This window comes from Rhinatrema bivittatum, chromosome 4 (assembly GCF_901001135.1).
Source record: "Rhinatrema bivittatum chromosome 4, aRhiBiv1.1, whole genome shotgun sequence".
NCBI classification, from domain to species: domain Eukaryota; kingdom Metazoa; phylum Chordata; class Amphibia; order Gymnophiona; family Rhinatrematidae; genus Rhinatrema; species Rhinatrema bivittatum.
The window spans coordinates 396,126,615-396,144,143 of NC_042618.1; the positions used below are offsets into that span (position 1 = coordinate 396,126,615).

The following is a 17,529-nucleotide window of genomic DNA, read 5'->3' on the forward strand; positions in this document are numbered from 1 at the left end:
AGAAGTATGATATAATTCACTTTTGGACTGTGATCTTTAGGGATGAGATATGGTATATTTGAAGTTGAATTGTCAATGATAAGGAAGATGTTATGGGATATTCTAGTGGTTCCTAAGCTTTGAGTCAGAAGTTATGATTTAGGAGGTCATAGAAGGTGAGTTATGGGAAAATTTCAACAGTGCAAAGTAGACACTTGTAAATTATTTAAAACATTTGCAATATTACAGCTGTTAAATATATTTTAGTTGTATTTTGAAATAATTCCATTCTATGGTGGGTCTTATGGTTTTGCTACAGCTTGACAGTACATCTTAAATGAAGTTTGGGAATCACAGGTATTTTCATTGCTGCACTGTGATCAATGGGAAGGAGGCATGGAATTGTTTATCTTCTTTTGGGCTATGATCTTCCTCAAGCTTACTAGAACAACCATAAATTTTATTGAAAACTTTATTTGATAGTAAAATAGCATTCACAGACTTCTTCCTTTTCATAGCAACAAATACAGTGTGTTTCTGTTCCAAGGAAAGATTTCACTGTGCAATTCCAAGTCTACATCTATACCGCCTAATATCAATCTGTATAAACCAAAAGTTAAAGAAAGCTATGAACAATGTTGTATTTATATATGCATAGTGTTTTATAAAAAGATTGGCCCACATACTGCTTTTATAACACAGAAAAGAGCATTATGTTCATAGCACATTGCAAGAAATAATGATTGAAGAACATAGACTGCATACAAGTGCTTTATAGTATAGAAGCAGGCCTACTATGAAGAAATAAATGATATTCAAACCAACAAAAGCTTTAGAATTACTTATATAGTTTCTCATTTTAAAACAGCTTTACATACCTGATTCAGTTTACATTAAAATATATCCCCATGAATCAATTAAGTTCCATTTTCAGAAATATAAACACTTATCACATTCCTCACAGCTAAATTTTGTCATAAATTCTCTTTTATACAAGAAAAAAAGGCAACAGTTTTTTTTTTTTTAACAGGCTCTATTAATTACAATTTAAACTCTGTACACACAATGATTGGCCTTTTTTTTTCTTTTTTACAGTACCATGGCAACAGTGATAGACTTGCAATGCTTTGGGTGTTTGTATGGAACATGTGAAACAGTTTTACTTATACACGATGCAGTCTAAGCAGCAGTTTACTTTAGTGATCCAACAGTAACGGCTAATGTTTTGGCTCAGCTAGGCAGTAATCCACTATAATCACCATTGCAGCAGATTTACCATATTATGACTTGTAACGTTAAAATTACAATTTTCAATTTACGTTTTGGTGCTGCTTTCTAATTTCAAAGTACAGCATAATCCTTACGCAGGGTTTGCAACCAAACCTTACTTCAGTTTGCCATTTTATGACACGTCTGCCATTTATCTTGTGTCCATGTACTGCATTCTTTGTCTCGGCATGCAATAGCAAAATTATTCAAACAATTTCAATGTAACAAAACTGCCTAATAACTTTAGGTACAGTTGAAAGAATATACCAGCTTTAGGAAAAGGCCGGGGTGGGAAGAAAATTTGATTCCATTTCCGGGTTACCCATTATTGTATCATCACTCTATTTCAAAGTACTTAAAGCAAAGCAATACTTTCTTTGTTTTCCTGTTCATACACTCAGAACTGTGCAGAACTGTACTGATACTGCCTTGATAAAATATTTTATGTGTTGCTGATATTCTTACCAGAAATGGCAGCTAAACACCCTTTGCATTTATACATCCTAAAGGGCACTAAAGGTTAAACTGTTCACAGAACAAACTATAAAAGCATTAACATAAACCATTGTGCTGTGTGCTTATATAAATATCCTTCATTGCAACAGTAGTCTCTTCAAACACCTAAAATCCTATTTTAAGAAGTTTTCTATTCCTTCAGTAGGATTTTCTTACCTAGTACTTTGGAGTAAATTATTGTACATCTTAATCTTTCCCTAAGCCCCAACTTGCCACCCTCAAAAACAAAATCTAAATTACATTATAATAATAAATCAGTACATAACAGTCTGGATCATATTAATCAAAACTGGTCATAAAATCCACTACCTACACTCTACTATTGATTGACCTCTGTTTCTGTAAAAGGAAAAGTTGCCCAAATAAAGGAACACTTCCCAATAAAACTACAGAGCAGGTAGAAAAAAAAAAGTTTATCCTTATGGCCAACATTTGGCAAATAACTTTGAGAAAAGTATGCATTGAAAAATACTTTCTTTAATATACATCAGGCACAACACTTTTTTTTTGTAAAATATATTTTTGTTGTAAGATTTCATCTGCATAAAATGTTTGTTGCTTTTCAAAGGATCAGTAGGTACTGGGTGTTTATATAAGAAACCATAAGTAATTTCTAGTTTATTCCCCTCTTCTTAGAACCTTTAACACTGTAAAGGCTGGAATGTGACTCAGTGCATCCAATAATTATATCATATACTGAGATCAGTGCTGCATTCTTTATATGGTCTCCTTTTATGTTCAGTGGGATGTTTAGAACTTTTGTTGGTATCATATTTCAGACTGTGTTCTTTCCTGTCTCTGTGGCCAACTTTATCATCTCTGTTCCTTTTGTCTAATGACCTTTCCCTTCGCCTGTCAGGAGACCTCTCTCGTCTTCTCTCTGTTGACTTTACCCGTCTTCTTTCGGGCGAGCTTTCTCTTCTGTCTGGAGAGTCTCTTTGATCCAACAGTCTTTCAAGTGATTTCCTTCGTTTCGTAGGTGATCTCTCCCTTCGATGAACTGGTGATCTTTCTCGTCGTCTGTCAGGAGAAATGTCTCTATTCTCATATCCTTTTCTTCTCTCCAAAGTATTCTCAGCACTCCTGGTTCCTTCCATCCTTTTTTCAGGAGAACTTTTTTGTCCATTTACCACCATTCTATCTGGTTGTCTTTCTTTCCATCTCTCTGGTAATCTGTCCTTTCTGCTGCTTGGTACATTATTATATGATTTAGAAGTTCCATTCCAAGTGTGATGTTCATTGGATTGTCTGCTGTACTCTCTGCTGCCAATAGGGTCCTTAACATATGTCCTCTTTTCCCTATGTTGTAATGATTTGTGAATATCTGGTGGATAACTGGACTCCTGTGATGAGTGCTGTCGATTGGATGCAATATTTCTCATTTCCGATACATTTTGTGAACCGATGGTGGGACTGTTCCCGTCACTGCTGGGGCCTGTAACAAAAACAATAAAAGAAAATGCTTGGTACAAATATTTGCTTAACGTACAGAAAAATATTTGCTTAACGTACAGAAACAACCATTATTTTTCATAGTGAATTAGTGGCAAAAACAAACAGTTGTTAAAGCAGTCAATAGCAGTTAACTGAAGCTTGGTTAATTCAAATATAATGGCATACAATGAGCATTATACATTAGTATTTTTGCTTTAGTGGACTATTGACTCAAACTGCAAAACTTTGCATACTATAATCTATTATGTATTTTTTTCTACTTGTAATTTATAGCTATCCATTTAGAAAGAAAATGTTTGGATATTTTCAAGATTTTTAGATAGCCAAATACTAGATTCCTTGTCTGAACTTAAATATTCTGAGCATTAAAACCCATAGGTCTGCAATCTTGTCAGATTTAACTAGGAAAAATTGATTTAGATGAGAAATGTTAACTGAGATAGCTCCAACATTAAAGTGTGTTGGTGATAGCCAATATTATTCATGGAGTGATGTTTTACAATTTCTGCACAGTATATTTCTTTCTTTTCCTGAATATATAAAAAAAATAATTATACTCTTGCCTATTTTAAATTTGCCTGCCTATGTCTGTGTATTCCAGAATAAGAAGACTTATTTATGAAAATGTGTTAGCAAGTTAATGCTGCTTGTTATAAATAAATAGGCTTCATGGAGATTAATGGGGCCTATTTACTAACAACACACATTAATATGTTTTACTGTATTCATAAATAGGCCCCAATGTTAGCTGACTAGAGTTTGAAAGCAAGACAATGGCTTCATTTTCAAAAGATAGTGAAAATAAGCACCCAAGAACTGGCCAAATTTCAGCATTTTCTGAGAGTAATTTTATAACGTGCTTTTAAAACTAAAGTCTGCAATTAGAGATTTTAGCCAGAATTTTCAAAGCGGTTTTACATGCATAAGTCCGCTTTCAAAATTAGGGCAGACCTACACACATACATTTACACTGCCTGTAGGGCAGGTGTATATACATGCATACTTTTGAACATCAAGAGCACATGTTTAAATGATTTCCTCGTCCCAGCTCTAACCCCCCCCCCCCCCCAGAATGCCTTTTTTTTGTGCACGAAAAAATATACATGTGAATTATACGCACAACCTTCTGGGAAATGTTGAAAAGCCCATTTCTGTGCATAAATACTTTTGGAAACCATGCTCTTTGTTTTTGCTAAGACCAATTCTTTCAGTGCATGTGTCAGAATCTAGAAATTGCTCACTTATTAAAATAAGAGTGCAAATGGTAATACATATATAAAAATTAGCCATCTGAGAATATATTTTATTTACTTTTGAAATTAAGAGTCCATGTTTTAAAATTTTAGTTGAATGAAGAAAGTTAGAATCTGTTTTGAAAGATATTTCCTCACATTATTGTGTACTGCTACAATATATATATATATATATAAATTCTGTGGCTATTTTTATCAAAAGCAGATGTATCTTATTTCTGCACATCCAAGTGGACTATAATGGTAACTATAATACTGGGAAACTGTGTGCAGTATGGAGTCTCCTGCAAAATAGGTTGCTAGAGAATACCTTATCCATTTGTAAATAGGAATTTACTACTGCTTTTTATTCAAATGGATAAACCTACAAAATCTAGCACCAGCCATTCTTGTAGCCTTTCTTTAGAAAGGAAAATGGGCAGACTTGGAATGTGTGACCTTTATCTGTCATCATATGCTGTTTCTATGTTTTAACAACAGAATATGTCCCATACACATAACCATGTTTAAGATTTAGCACTGAAACAACCAACCTCTTATAAGCCAGCAGGAGCATGAAATGAACCAGCTTCAGATTTTCATTCATTCATACAGTACCATATGTTAATTCCAGTTCTTGAGTGATTAACTTGGCTAAAGGATTAAACTCATTCCTGAGGATGAATGCTTTAAAAGATTGACCTAAACTACCTTTGTAATGAAAATTACAATACATAAAAAAGCTATTATGCTGTATACCCTCCATTCAGCAAAGATCTTTGTGAATGATTTACTGCAGTGTGACAATTAAACTGCCTTAGAGTTAAATAAAGGTACTTTCAAAAACATCTTCCATGATGATTTCAACTCCAGTTAATACTAAATATCCAATATACTTCTTAAGTTTACTGTATAGAGGCATCTACTTTGAGACTATGGTCTAAATAGGAATGTGTTACAGAACACACACACACAAAAAAAGTCCCCCAAAACAATCTGCCTTGTATTCCATAATTTCACATTCATTTTTTCAATGGTCAGGACTCTAAAATGTCCGTTTTACATGCTAGATATCTCACATACATCTCTCCCATTCAAACAGATTACCAAGTGAACTATTTTCAAAACAAAAATTAAAAATTGAAAACTGAATTATGTGTAAGATTTTATCTTTCTAAATGGTGCAAATGAAGGTGCTGAAAGACCATGAAACCTCTCTCACTGGCTGCAAGCATTTTGTTTTTGTAATGGAATGCACTGATTTGCTGAGAAGGCTGGTACAAGTGGTGTATTTGCAATTCAAAGAATATAAAGTGAGCAGAATGAATTGCTGTACAATAAAAATATAGCAAAGCACAAGCAAATGTGAGGGAATTAGGCCACAACACAGAAACACCTAATATTGATTTAGCTACAAACCGTAGTTTGGTTATGGCCCATAAGGTAGAAGCAAGGCTCCCCGAGCTTGTCATTTCTCATACATGCAGCTATATTAGGAGGTATCATCGCTGAAGAAGGAAGAGCCCAGCACCAAGAAAAGTAAGAGAAAAAAAGAAACAGAGATAGAGAGAGAAAGAGAGAGAGAGAAAAGCAGAACATTTAGATTCCCTATAACAAAGATGAAAGAAAAATATCTTCGTATTTCAAGAGAGTTTATTTCATTTCCAATCAAGTTTTTTTAGGTGACACCCAAAGAAGGCTGCAATGTCAGCCGTTTGTATAGTTATATAACCAGATGACTAAAATGTGCTTTAACAACCCAGACAGCCATTGCAATCATTCTGAAACAACTGTAACAGTGAAACAGGATGTCACAGAAAAACATTAACAATCAACAACAAAAATAGTCCACTGAAAAGATAACATTAAAAATAAGTACAAAACTCATTACAAAAATATACAGCCTCAAGCAGAAGAATGTTCCAATAGGGAAGGAGTTTTTGGAACTTAACAAATTAACTATGTATGACTGCAACAAACAGAATCCAAAGGACAACTAATCCCAAGTGTTATACAGGTACATTTTATAGCAGCACAGCCTCTGGATATTAAACTTGTTCTTGGAAACTGCATGTTTATTGCTAAATTTTATGAAAGGAAAATTATTTAAATATGATTTTCTCCTTTGGTGCAACAAGCAGCATATGTTTTAAGATGAAGCACCTTTAAGAGGATGTTATATACAATGTCAATCATATACAATGTCTATCAAATGATACAGAATAGAGAAAGGTGCATGGAGATTGACAATCATCAGGGACAGCTTTACACAAATTCACTGCTATCAGGAACCCTTCTTGCCAAATCATTTATCTATCTTACAGAAGTTGAGTTCCAAGATCACTTCTTTAGTATTTTCTATCGAGGCATTCTGACTGATAAAAATTAGATTTGGTCATACATTTAGATTTAGTTGAACTTCAACAGTAGATGAATAGAATGTCTCAGGAAAACATTACAGCAAATAAAAAAAATTAGTTTATTAATTCTAAAGGAAATGTGGTGAATAAAGCATAAATTAGAGCACTATCCCAAAAATGAGGAGAAGGAAAAACAATATCGATCATAGTTTCAATAGAAACTTCAAAAGACCTTTGGTTGGGAACAAGCCCTTATAATGAGGGCATATTATTCAATGATCTTAAATAAACTGAACATATTATATAGCATATTCCCATGAGAATATTAATCTAGCTAAATTCGATTCAACTAAATCTTCACATAAAATAAAGACATTATAAATAAATCTTTGTATTTCCAATCAGGAAATGTGTAATGGATTTCTTCAAACATAATGCAAGGAATGGAATATCCAACCCCATCATTTAAAAAGAAATACATTGATAGTTATTTTAAAACTGTATGGACAAGCAGTCAAAATTCATATTTATACAAGAAAGATGTTATGGTAAGTACCCAGGAGGACATAGACCTCAAACCATCCTAGAATTTTTTTCTAATTCTAATAGGTGTGCTTCTCAAACATGTTATTTAAGATCAATTGTGGCTCCTGATTTTGAACTAATTCAAAGAGATACAAGCATTAAATGGTCTCATTCAACTACTGAAGAACAGTTTGGCACAGTTCAATATACATTAGATTGACAAGAAAAAAGCAATGGTAATCATCACAAATATTATTATAATTGTTCTTTAAAATGAGCCCCAGTCCACGGAAGCAAGCAAAGAATGAAAATGTGAAGAAAATTCAGTACAAGCGAGGAAAATTTATCACAGTTTGCAAAAGTTGGTAAGACACTGGTGCGAAAAGGATAACAAAAATAATTCCCGCTTCAGATCTTGAGATAAATCATTCATGGAGTGATGGCAGGGAAGAAAGGAATGTTTTCATAGTTTGACCCACCATATTCTGGTACAGAGCCATCTCCACGTTTCAGAAACAGACGGACTCTGCGGCCACCATTTTTAATCAGTTCAATAGCCCGAGCGTGCTTCATATTTTTTGTGGTTTCACCATTGATCTCCAAAATTTCATCACCAACCTGCAAATATAAAAAATAAGAATGTCCACTAAAAATTGGGGTTCCAGAAGAAAAAAAACAACATGAAAGGAAAATCCTCATTAACTTTACTAGGATTCTGGATCTGGGGTTTAGGAAACATATTTTGCCAATTTTGGCTAGATTTCATTCCTAATTCAATAATGAACTCAATTTAAGATCAATGGTCTGGAAATTAACACCTTTTATGGGCTGGCCTCAGAGTACTTAAGTTATAGCTTGTGTTGTATCTTCCAAGTCATTATCTCCATTCTGGCTAAAAATTATTTACTATATGTTCTATTGTGAGGTGGCTATCAAGCCCTTGAGAGTCACAAACAGGCCTGATTTTCAAGATATTCACAATGAATATGCATGAGATAGATTTACATATAATGGAGGCAATTTATGCATATCTAACTCAAGCATATTCATTGCAGATATCTTGAAAACTTGGCCTGTTTGTGGCTCTCAAGGACCTGAGTTAGACACGCCTTTTTTACAATGAAGACAATGTAGGCTGCAAATAACATATGAATGAGAGCAATAATTAGATTATGAACAATTAAAAATATATTTTTATAATCTTTAATTACATATACATGTGAACAAATTATACAATCAGAGAATGTACAGTGAGAATAGATTTTCAAAGAGTTCTACCTAAATGCTAAACAATATGATCACTATGCTTATTCGTACACAGCATATTAAAATCACATGGAGAACAAGTTTACATCTAATCTATCTCAACACCGATAACAACACAATACTGAATACAATCAAGCATTCACAAGTTAAAAACACAAATACGCTATATAGATATACATAAATAACTCAAAAGAATCATATACATTATCTTTAAATCGGACATGAGTTACTTCTCCTGACTGTATATGTCGGCATCATCCCAATATTTTTCTTCTTGTCATCTGTGACAAATAATTCAAGTGGTACTTGAATTATTTTTCCAAACTAGACGTATCAATATCACCCCAATGGATCTAATTTATCTCTCACATATATAGCTTGGAAAAGTTATACGAGTACCACGAAGATAGATGACAAGAAGAGAAATATTGGGGTGATGCAGACATATACAGTCTGAAGATATATGATAAGCTTTTGAGTTATTTATGTACATCTACATAGGGTATTTGTGTATTTAAGGTGTGAATGTTTGATTATGTACAGTGTTGTGTTGTGTGGGTGTTTTGTTTTGTGTGTCCTAGTTTGCCAGATAAACTTATCCGGCTAACTTTAGGAAAGCAGGCAGCATGACGGTCCTACTGAATACTGTATATACACTAAGTTATCTGGCAAAGTTTATTTGGTTAACTTGCCAAGCTGCACAGTGGCTGAATATCGAACTCTCACTGCCTATATAACTAGAAGCATATGTACGTGCCCCAACAGACAGTAACTTGAAAGTAAATAATGATTTGACACTAATACATACAATCACTTGATCTTGGTATAAATGTATTCCAAGACTTGGACAGTAACTTTCATACTGGCTAGCTGGTGCACACTGATGTATGTGTGCTGGTGTGCATCCAGGGACACAGCCATTTTATAGCTTGCATGCACATATGCACATGTTATAAAAGTCTGGTCGCACACACGTGTGCCTGATTTTAAATAGGTGTGCATCTAGGTGTGCAAATCAGCTTCTACCATGTAAGTTGGGAAATTTTAAAAGGGGCTCACATTCACGCCATTGGGGGTCATTTTCCAAGGTGTTATCACGGGAGAATACCGCAAATCGCGCTAACAGCCGTTAACGCGATTTGCGAATGCAAATTCGTAATTTTATATTCAGGGGCGGAGTTGGGGCGGAGCATATGTAAAACAGGAAACAGTTATTGTGTGCCGCAAAACAGCCGCAGTGTTAGCGCGGCTCCTATCGCGGCTAATAGCTACAACACTTTCATTCGCGTTACGTTGTGCGCTACGGGCCAGTAAAGGGTTATTGCGGTCCATGACAACCTAGCTTGATGTGAGTGTCCATTGCCCAAATCTCTTCTTGGAGTGAGTTTCCTCACTCCGACGGCCAGCAAATCTTCACTAGAGACCACTGTTCTTTCCGTACGTCTCATGTTGAATGTGAAAGTGGCCCCCAACCCCCCACGCTCATACCTAATCCCCTGACTTGTGTGTGCATTCCCCCACTGATACATGTGCCAGGCTTTTAAAATTCACCTCTATATCTGCATAAGTGTACTTTGTAGATTTAATAGTGTTTTCACTTGAAATTCAACTACATACTTAGTTACAGTAAATTAACAGCAGCTTATATAAATTGATAAGGGTTAGAAATGCAGAAATATCGAATATATCAGAACCACTATCATAACCACCTTATGTTGACTACTCCAATTTTAGGTTTGCTAACACAAGTACTGAAACCCAGACGATGAAACACCTGTTGGCCTGTTGCTTACTGGAGGAAGAACATGCCACAGAAAGGAATAAGGGATATAAATAGCCATTTCACGTGCCCCTCAATGGAAAACCTTATGGAGTGTGTTGGCAGGGCATAAGACGACAAAAAAAATCCACTCAGTTCAATAAAAATAAAAATTTGATTTTGCTGTAGTTTGCATACTCACCCTCATCTTTCCACATCTTTCTGCTGGACCATCCTCAGCTAGCCGTAACACATAGAGATCCATGTTATATTCTCGGCCACCTCGCAGGCTAAATCCAAAACCTTTGAGACCTCTGTCCAGCTCAACAGTATAAAATTCTTGGTCCTGCTGAATAAAGTCAATATAAAAAGTATTAGAGGAAAACTGAAAAATAACAGAGTACATTCCACTGTTGCTACGTTTTAATTATAATCAGATGACTGAAATAATTTCTTGGCAATAAATGACCCAAGAGGTGTTTTTTTTTTCTTTGGGCTTGAAAAAGCTCATCTTAAAAAAAAAAAAAAAAAAAAAAAAAAAAAAAAAAAGATATAGATCAGAGGGCAAAACTTTTTTTTTTTTTTTAGAAAGGGTCACATTTGTAGCTCTTTCCTGCATGAGGAGCTGGTGGGAAGATCCTCTTGGAGTTCCAGTTCGGGAGGTGGGGATGGGTAGTAGTCCCTTGACGTTCCAGGTCAGGCTGTTGCCCCAGGAAAGGACAGATTTGTAGCTCTTTCGCAAGCAAAACTCCATCATGCCCCTCCCCTCCCCAACACTCTTCCCAGTCAGACCCCAGGATCTCCCCTTCTCCTTCCCTCCCTCCTCCTAGGTGGTGACTGGCTTCCCTTTCTTCTACCACACAGCAGTGGCTATATCTCCTTTTTTTCTGCCGCACAGTGGCAGTGGCTGGCTCTCCCTTCTTCTCCTAGCAACTGCCTCACCATGTCCTCAAGGCTGGCTCCACTAATCACACCAATGCCATCCTTGATCTACTAGCCCAAATTCATCATCAAAGGCCTGAAATGATGTGCAAATGAGTGCAATGACAGGCCATCAATGATGATGGGTCAGAATGTCAGCTGGCTGGAGAAAATGTAGTTTTGGAAAGAGGTAGGCAGGTCACAAAGAAGGTGATGACAGGCTGATTCTTATACATGGACCATAGTTTGCTCACCCTTGGACTAGATTAGCAAGGGAAAGACCAAAATAATTAAACAGAAGGCCAATTATAAATTCCTTTGAAAAAAATAAAAGATTTTATGTCATTAATAAAATGTTAATTTTTTTTACAGTAGGGGCTCTGCCATTAAACTTATTTGAAACAATCCCTCTAGCATTCCACAAAGCTTTGTATTATTGTAAGATCATAAGGCAGAAATAATATAATCATGTGCAAGATATATCTATATGCTATATGTGATTTGGAAGTCTGAAGATAATATAGTATATTATTCTACTTATAAAATAATTAACTTACATTTTTTTTGTTAGAAATAAACATCAACACTAACTGGAAAAACAGTTCCTTGAACTTAATAAAAATACAAATAAGATTTTAAAAATGTTTACATTTACTTTCATCTATTTACATAAAAACCTTACCAAATAAAGATTAATTTTTGGATATGAACTAATAAAGGTTTAGAGGATATCTTCACAGATGACAGAAGCTACAATATTTCTGGCAACTATTGCTTTAATGAAGGGGGAAAACACAGTCGTTCAGTAATGCATGGTTCAGAAAGATACTAACAGAACAGACAAACTGGGGCATCCCAGTAGAGAGGTTGCAATAAATGCTAAAGTAGACCTTTAAGTAAAAAGCAAACAGAGCAGAAATATTCCAAATTACTTCTGCCAACTGATAAACAGGTTATTAATACATACAAAAACCATACTGTATACAAATGCTAGAAGTATAAAAAATAAATTGGGAGAGTTAGAGTGTATAGCACTGAATGAACAGGTAGATATAATTGGTACCTCAGAGACCTGGAGGAAGGAGGATAACCAATGGGGACATTGATACCAAGGTATAATTTATATCAAAATGATATGATGGAGCAAACTATTGAAGCGATGGCACTATATATTAAAGAGGGCATTGATTCAAATAGGATATATGTTCTGCAGGAAACAAAATGTAATGTTGAATCTTTATGGATAGAAATTCCATGTGAGAAGAGGAATAGGATAGCAGTTGGGATGTTTTACCATCCACCTGGCCAGAATAAACAGACAGACAATGAAATGCTAAAAGGAATTAGGGAAACTAACAAAATCAGCAGCACAGTAATAACGGGTGATTTCAATTACCTCAATATTGACTGGGTGAATGTATCATAATGACATGCTAGAGAAGTAATGTTTCTAGATGAAATAAATGACTGCTTCATGAAACAGCTGGTACAAGAACCAACAAAAGGGGAAACTATTTTAGACCTAGTCCTTAGTGGAATACAGGATTTGGTGCAAGAGTCACTTGGCAACAGTGATCACAACGATCAAATCTGACTTAACAACTAGGAGGATACTAAAGAAATCTATTGCTATAGCATTTAACTTTCAAAAGGGTAACTATGATAAAAATGAGGTAAATGGTTAGGAAAAAACTGAAAGAAGCAGCTGTAATGGTTAAAAGTTTATATCAGGCATGGACCTTGTTTAAAAATACCATCTTGGAAGCTCAGACCAGATGTATTCCACGCATTAGAAAAGCCAAAGGAAGGGCTAAATGACCATTGGCATGGTTAAAAGGTGAGATGAGACAGGTTGTAATTGCTAAAAGAACAATAATATATGAATAACGAAACATTTATTATTAATGCATTTCATTTTCAGAAGTGGCATACAAATTCCAATTGACTTAAATCTTATGGCCCCCAATATTGCATGCCTTTATGTCTCAAAATTCAAAACACAATTTCTTTATTCTTCACATTTTTGGGCACTTTATTTTATCTTGGTACTGATACATTGATTATATGTTTTTGATCTGGCTTGGCATAGATATTCAATTTTACGTATTCTTCGATTGGTTCAATTCTTACAATCCCAACCTGAGACTTTTTGTTCAAATTGATCATTGTAATATCTCTTTTCTTGACATCCGGGTTTCTATTAGGGATGGTTCTTTTTTTACTACAATTTTTTAAAAAGCCAACTGATAAGAATACATTACTATATCCTATACTAGTTGTCCTCAGCGATCGCTCAGGGACAACATCCCAGTAGGCCAATTTTTCTGTTTATGCAGACTTTGCTCCACCAGGGATGAATTTGTCTCTCAAGCTAAACATATGTACCCTAATTTCCTCCACCACGGATATCCTCACAAAGTCCTTAAACATGCTTTTAAGCATGCACTATATTTATTATTTTTTATTTATTTTATTTAAAGGTTTTTTATATACCGAGGTATGGCTGGATGCCTTCACCCCGGTTTACATCTATAACAACCAATTACATTTGACATTAAGCATTTAGTGGTAACTGAGACAAACAACAATACTTATTACAATTAATTGTAACAAATTAACATTTAAACATTTACCATTTTAACAGGTTCTGTCAATTGTTTCGACCGGGTAAGAGGGATAGGTAACTTTGGGAAAGTCAAGTTTTATCGGATAGCCTTGTTTATAATGTTTGGAGATATAATTTTTGGTGTGATATTGTAAGTCATGAGATGTAAGGTTAAATATCAGTGATAGCTATTTTCTAAAAGTTCTGTGTACTTAACATTACTATACTATATAACATATACTATATATATACTATATACTATATACATATAGTATATATATATATATATATACTATGTATATATATACTATATATATAGTATATATATATATATATAGTATATGTGTTGTAAAGTATTTGTATATGTGTTGGGGGTCGGGAACCTATGGCTCGTGAGCCAGATGTGGCTCTTTTGATGGCTGCATCTGGCTAGCAGACAAATCTTTAATAAAAAAGTAAAAATCTAACAAAACCCCCACCCTCCTGACGCCCCCAAGACCTCCAAAATTAATTTACTACAACCCTCCACCCTCCTGACGCCCCCCAAGACCTCCAAAACTAATTTACTACAACCCCCACCCTCCTGACCCCCCACAAGACCTGCCAAAAGTCCCTGGTGGTCTAGTGGGGGTCCAGGAGCGGTCCGGGAGCGATCTCCTGGACTTGGGCTGTCGGCTGCCAGTAGTCAAAATGGCACCGACAGCCCTTTGCCCTCACTATGTCACAGGGGTCGACCAATGGCAGCGGTAGCCCTTGTGACATAGTAAGGGCAAAGGTCCGTTGACGCCATTTTGATTACCGGCAGCCGATGGCCCTTTGCCCTTACTATGTCACAGGGGCTACCGCCGCCATTGGTCGACCACAGTGACATAGTGAGGGCAAAGAGCCATCGGCGCCATTTTGACTATTGACAGCCGACAGCCCAAGTCCAGATCATCGCTCCCGGACCCCCGCTGGACCACCAGGGACGTTTGGCAGGTCTTGGGGGTGTCAGGAGGGTGAGGGGTTGTAGTAAATTAATTTTGGAGGTCTTGGGGGGGCTTGTTAGATTTTTACTTTTTTTTTTTTTATTAAAGATTTGTCTGCGAGCCATCAAAAGAGCCACATCTGGCTCGCGAGCCATAGGTTCCCGACCCCTGTTGTAAACTGAGTCCAGAGGCAGAAATGAAACTCAGTGCTGCTCTTTAACATACTTTTTAACATTTAATATATTTTTTTTTAGTATTTCAATAGCCTTTGCTATTTCTACAAGTCTGATCAGTGCACTTTTATTGTGCTGTGATCATCTCTATTTCTTCTTCACCAAACTAGTTTGCCCTCATAGAAAAACCTTCTCAAAGCACCCTTACAGGTGGACTCTTGGTCTGACCCAGTACAGCAATTCTTACATTATTATGCTCATGCATATATCCTTGGAAAGCCAACTATCTCTGAAAACATTCACAAGCAAAATATGCATAAATTATTGCTGCCACAAGACATCAGCAATCTTTGTTCCTTCTGCAGTAGTTTTAGTTGTTATAATGCATTTATCACAGGCAATGACATTATTACATGTTAGGAAGGAAAGCACTGAGCAGCATTCTAAAGACGCAAGCTGGACAAATACTTTACAACACAGCTTGGCTGAGGAAAATCATTTAAGGAGAATTTAAAGCAGACCTGCTAGTATGTTCTGTAGGAAAACAGCAATATAACTCCGTTTATATGGCAAGTCTGCAGAAGACATACACTAGCAAGGAAATTGAAGTAAGCAACAAAATTATGTGGGCAACAGCAATGTCAGAGAGAATCAATGTCAACAACATAACTCTTCCTGTCAATTGACAATAAAATCATACATCAAATCTTTAAAGAATTGAATAAAATTTTGACTTTATTTCAATTATATTGCCATTTGCTTACAATATACACCGATGACAGTGCAAATTACAATTTTCCACTGGAAATAGAAATCTAAATAATCACAGAAATAAATAATCATGAGAACTTATTTACCTGTGTTGTCTGTGGAGGTTTGAAATCAAATTGGACTTCTTGCTTTGGTTTTGTGTTGTTTCTGTGCAAATGAAAATATAAGCATCTCATGGAAATTGAAAAACGTAGGTGCCAGATCAAAATGTGCAATTGTTTTTACTGTCAATGCATTTTATAGCAACATAACAGATCATCATAATATGATTCTTGCAACAATGAACATCAAGCAATATAGCATACTATTCTCACAAAACAAATTACAATGATACTATCTGGTTGGCCAACATGAAATCTTCAGCTTAATAAGGATCACCAAATTATGGTCACCTACTTAAAAGAGCTTAATTGGTGAGTTGTGAGAGACCCATTGCTGTATGCATATACATGAGACAGAACTTTATAAAATATCACAAAAATTGCTTTTTTTTTTTTTTTTTTTTTTAAACATGCTCAGATTGTGAACATACTTCATAAAGCAAATATTATCTTTTACACTACTGACTGAAATAAATTAATTGCTGACGATTTTCTCTGATATTTAGACTATTTGTATGACCACAAATCATGGTTTTATACATTAGAAAAAACTGAACTGTCCAACACAATTAGCTGTCCTCGCTTGGTGTCACGGTTTCGCCTGCCAATGTTCAGTCCACTGTGCAGTCTTCCCTCCACCAGAAGTCCTCAGCAAGCCTTGCTCATTACTTTGCCAGTTATCTCCTCACTGATCCTACTATGCCCAAGCCTCCACCCTACAACTCAGCCTGCTCAATGCCTCTTCATTGCGTCAACTTGTGTCTCTGACCTGGCCACTCTTACCTTGCCTATCCTTGCGGCCTTCTGGGTCTTCTGCTTTGCAGCTTATCCAGGCCTTCTGCTTTTTCCTTGCCTTGTGGCCTCTGGCCTTGCTCTGATACCTCTCAGTCCTCACTGCCTTGGCTCTGTGCTCTCCTGGGATTTTGTGTCTTACCTTATGACCTCCGGACCTACTAGGATTACCTGATCCAGTCTCATGCCCTGTTGGGCTTTCTTGTTCCCTGTTACCTTTCTAATCCAGTCCTGTCCTTGTCCAGTCCAGTCCAGTTCAGTCCCTTGGCTATTGCAGCAGTTTCTTGTCCTTTGCCTCAGATCCAGCCCCAGGTTGTGCTCTCTATTAAGCCCTAGCTAATACCTGTATCCAGCTCTTAGCGAGTACCTGCATCCAGCTCTCAGCCAGTGCCTGCCCTCAGCTTCCAGCCCTGCCTTGCTTTGCCTTATTCAGGCCATGCCGGGCCTCAGCTTCCCACCCGTGTCCTGATGTTCCACAAAAGACAAGTCCTACTGGCTCCCAGAACCCAAGGGTTCAATCAGGCCAGGCGTGACTAGGTGTGCACACCGTGCATTTACACAGGGTGGCACACCTGTGGACAGTGCCTGCAGCAGGAGAGGATGTGGGGCTGCCGGCGGCCAAAAATGAGAAAAGTTTGCAGCAAGGTGGGCTGCTGGCAGAGCCCAATCTGCCAGTGGCCAAAAATGAGGAAAGGCTGCAGCAGTTTCCCCTTTAAGCTGCACACATGCACTCACAGCTTTCTGGCTCCCGCCCCCCTCCTTCGCAGAAAGACCAGTGGGGCTGAAGGAAATAGTCTGCGGATCCATGGTGGAGCTCATTCCACCATGGCTTGGAGT

At 36.5% G+C, this 17,529-nt stretch overlaps 1 protein-coding gene across 13 annotated transcripts in view; it reads right to left on the bottom strand.

The window, feature by feature from the left end:
• Positions 1-1,564: 1,564 nt before the first annotated feature.
• MAGI1 (membrane associated guanylate kinase, WW and PDZ domain containing 1) overlaps positions 1,565-17,529 on the bottom strand; it is a 975,264-nt gene continuing 959,299 nt past the window's right edge. For all 13 annotated transcript variants that reach the window (XM_029601033.1, XM_029601039.1, XM_029601036.1 and 10 more), the window contains 4 exons: positions 15,886-15,946; positions 10,564-10,710; positions 7,816-7,954; positions 1,565-3,199 (listed from right to left, as the gene is read on the bottom strand). In XM_029601033.1, the coding sequence (XP_029456893.1) occupies positions 2,454-3,199; positions 7,816-7,954; positions 10,564-10,710; positions 15,886-15,946 (1,093 nt within the window). In that variant the 3' untranslated portion in view covers positions 1,565-2,453. The remainder of the gene's footprint in view (positions 3,200-7,815; positions 7,955-10,563; positions 10,711-15,885; positions 15,947-17,529) is intronic.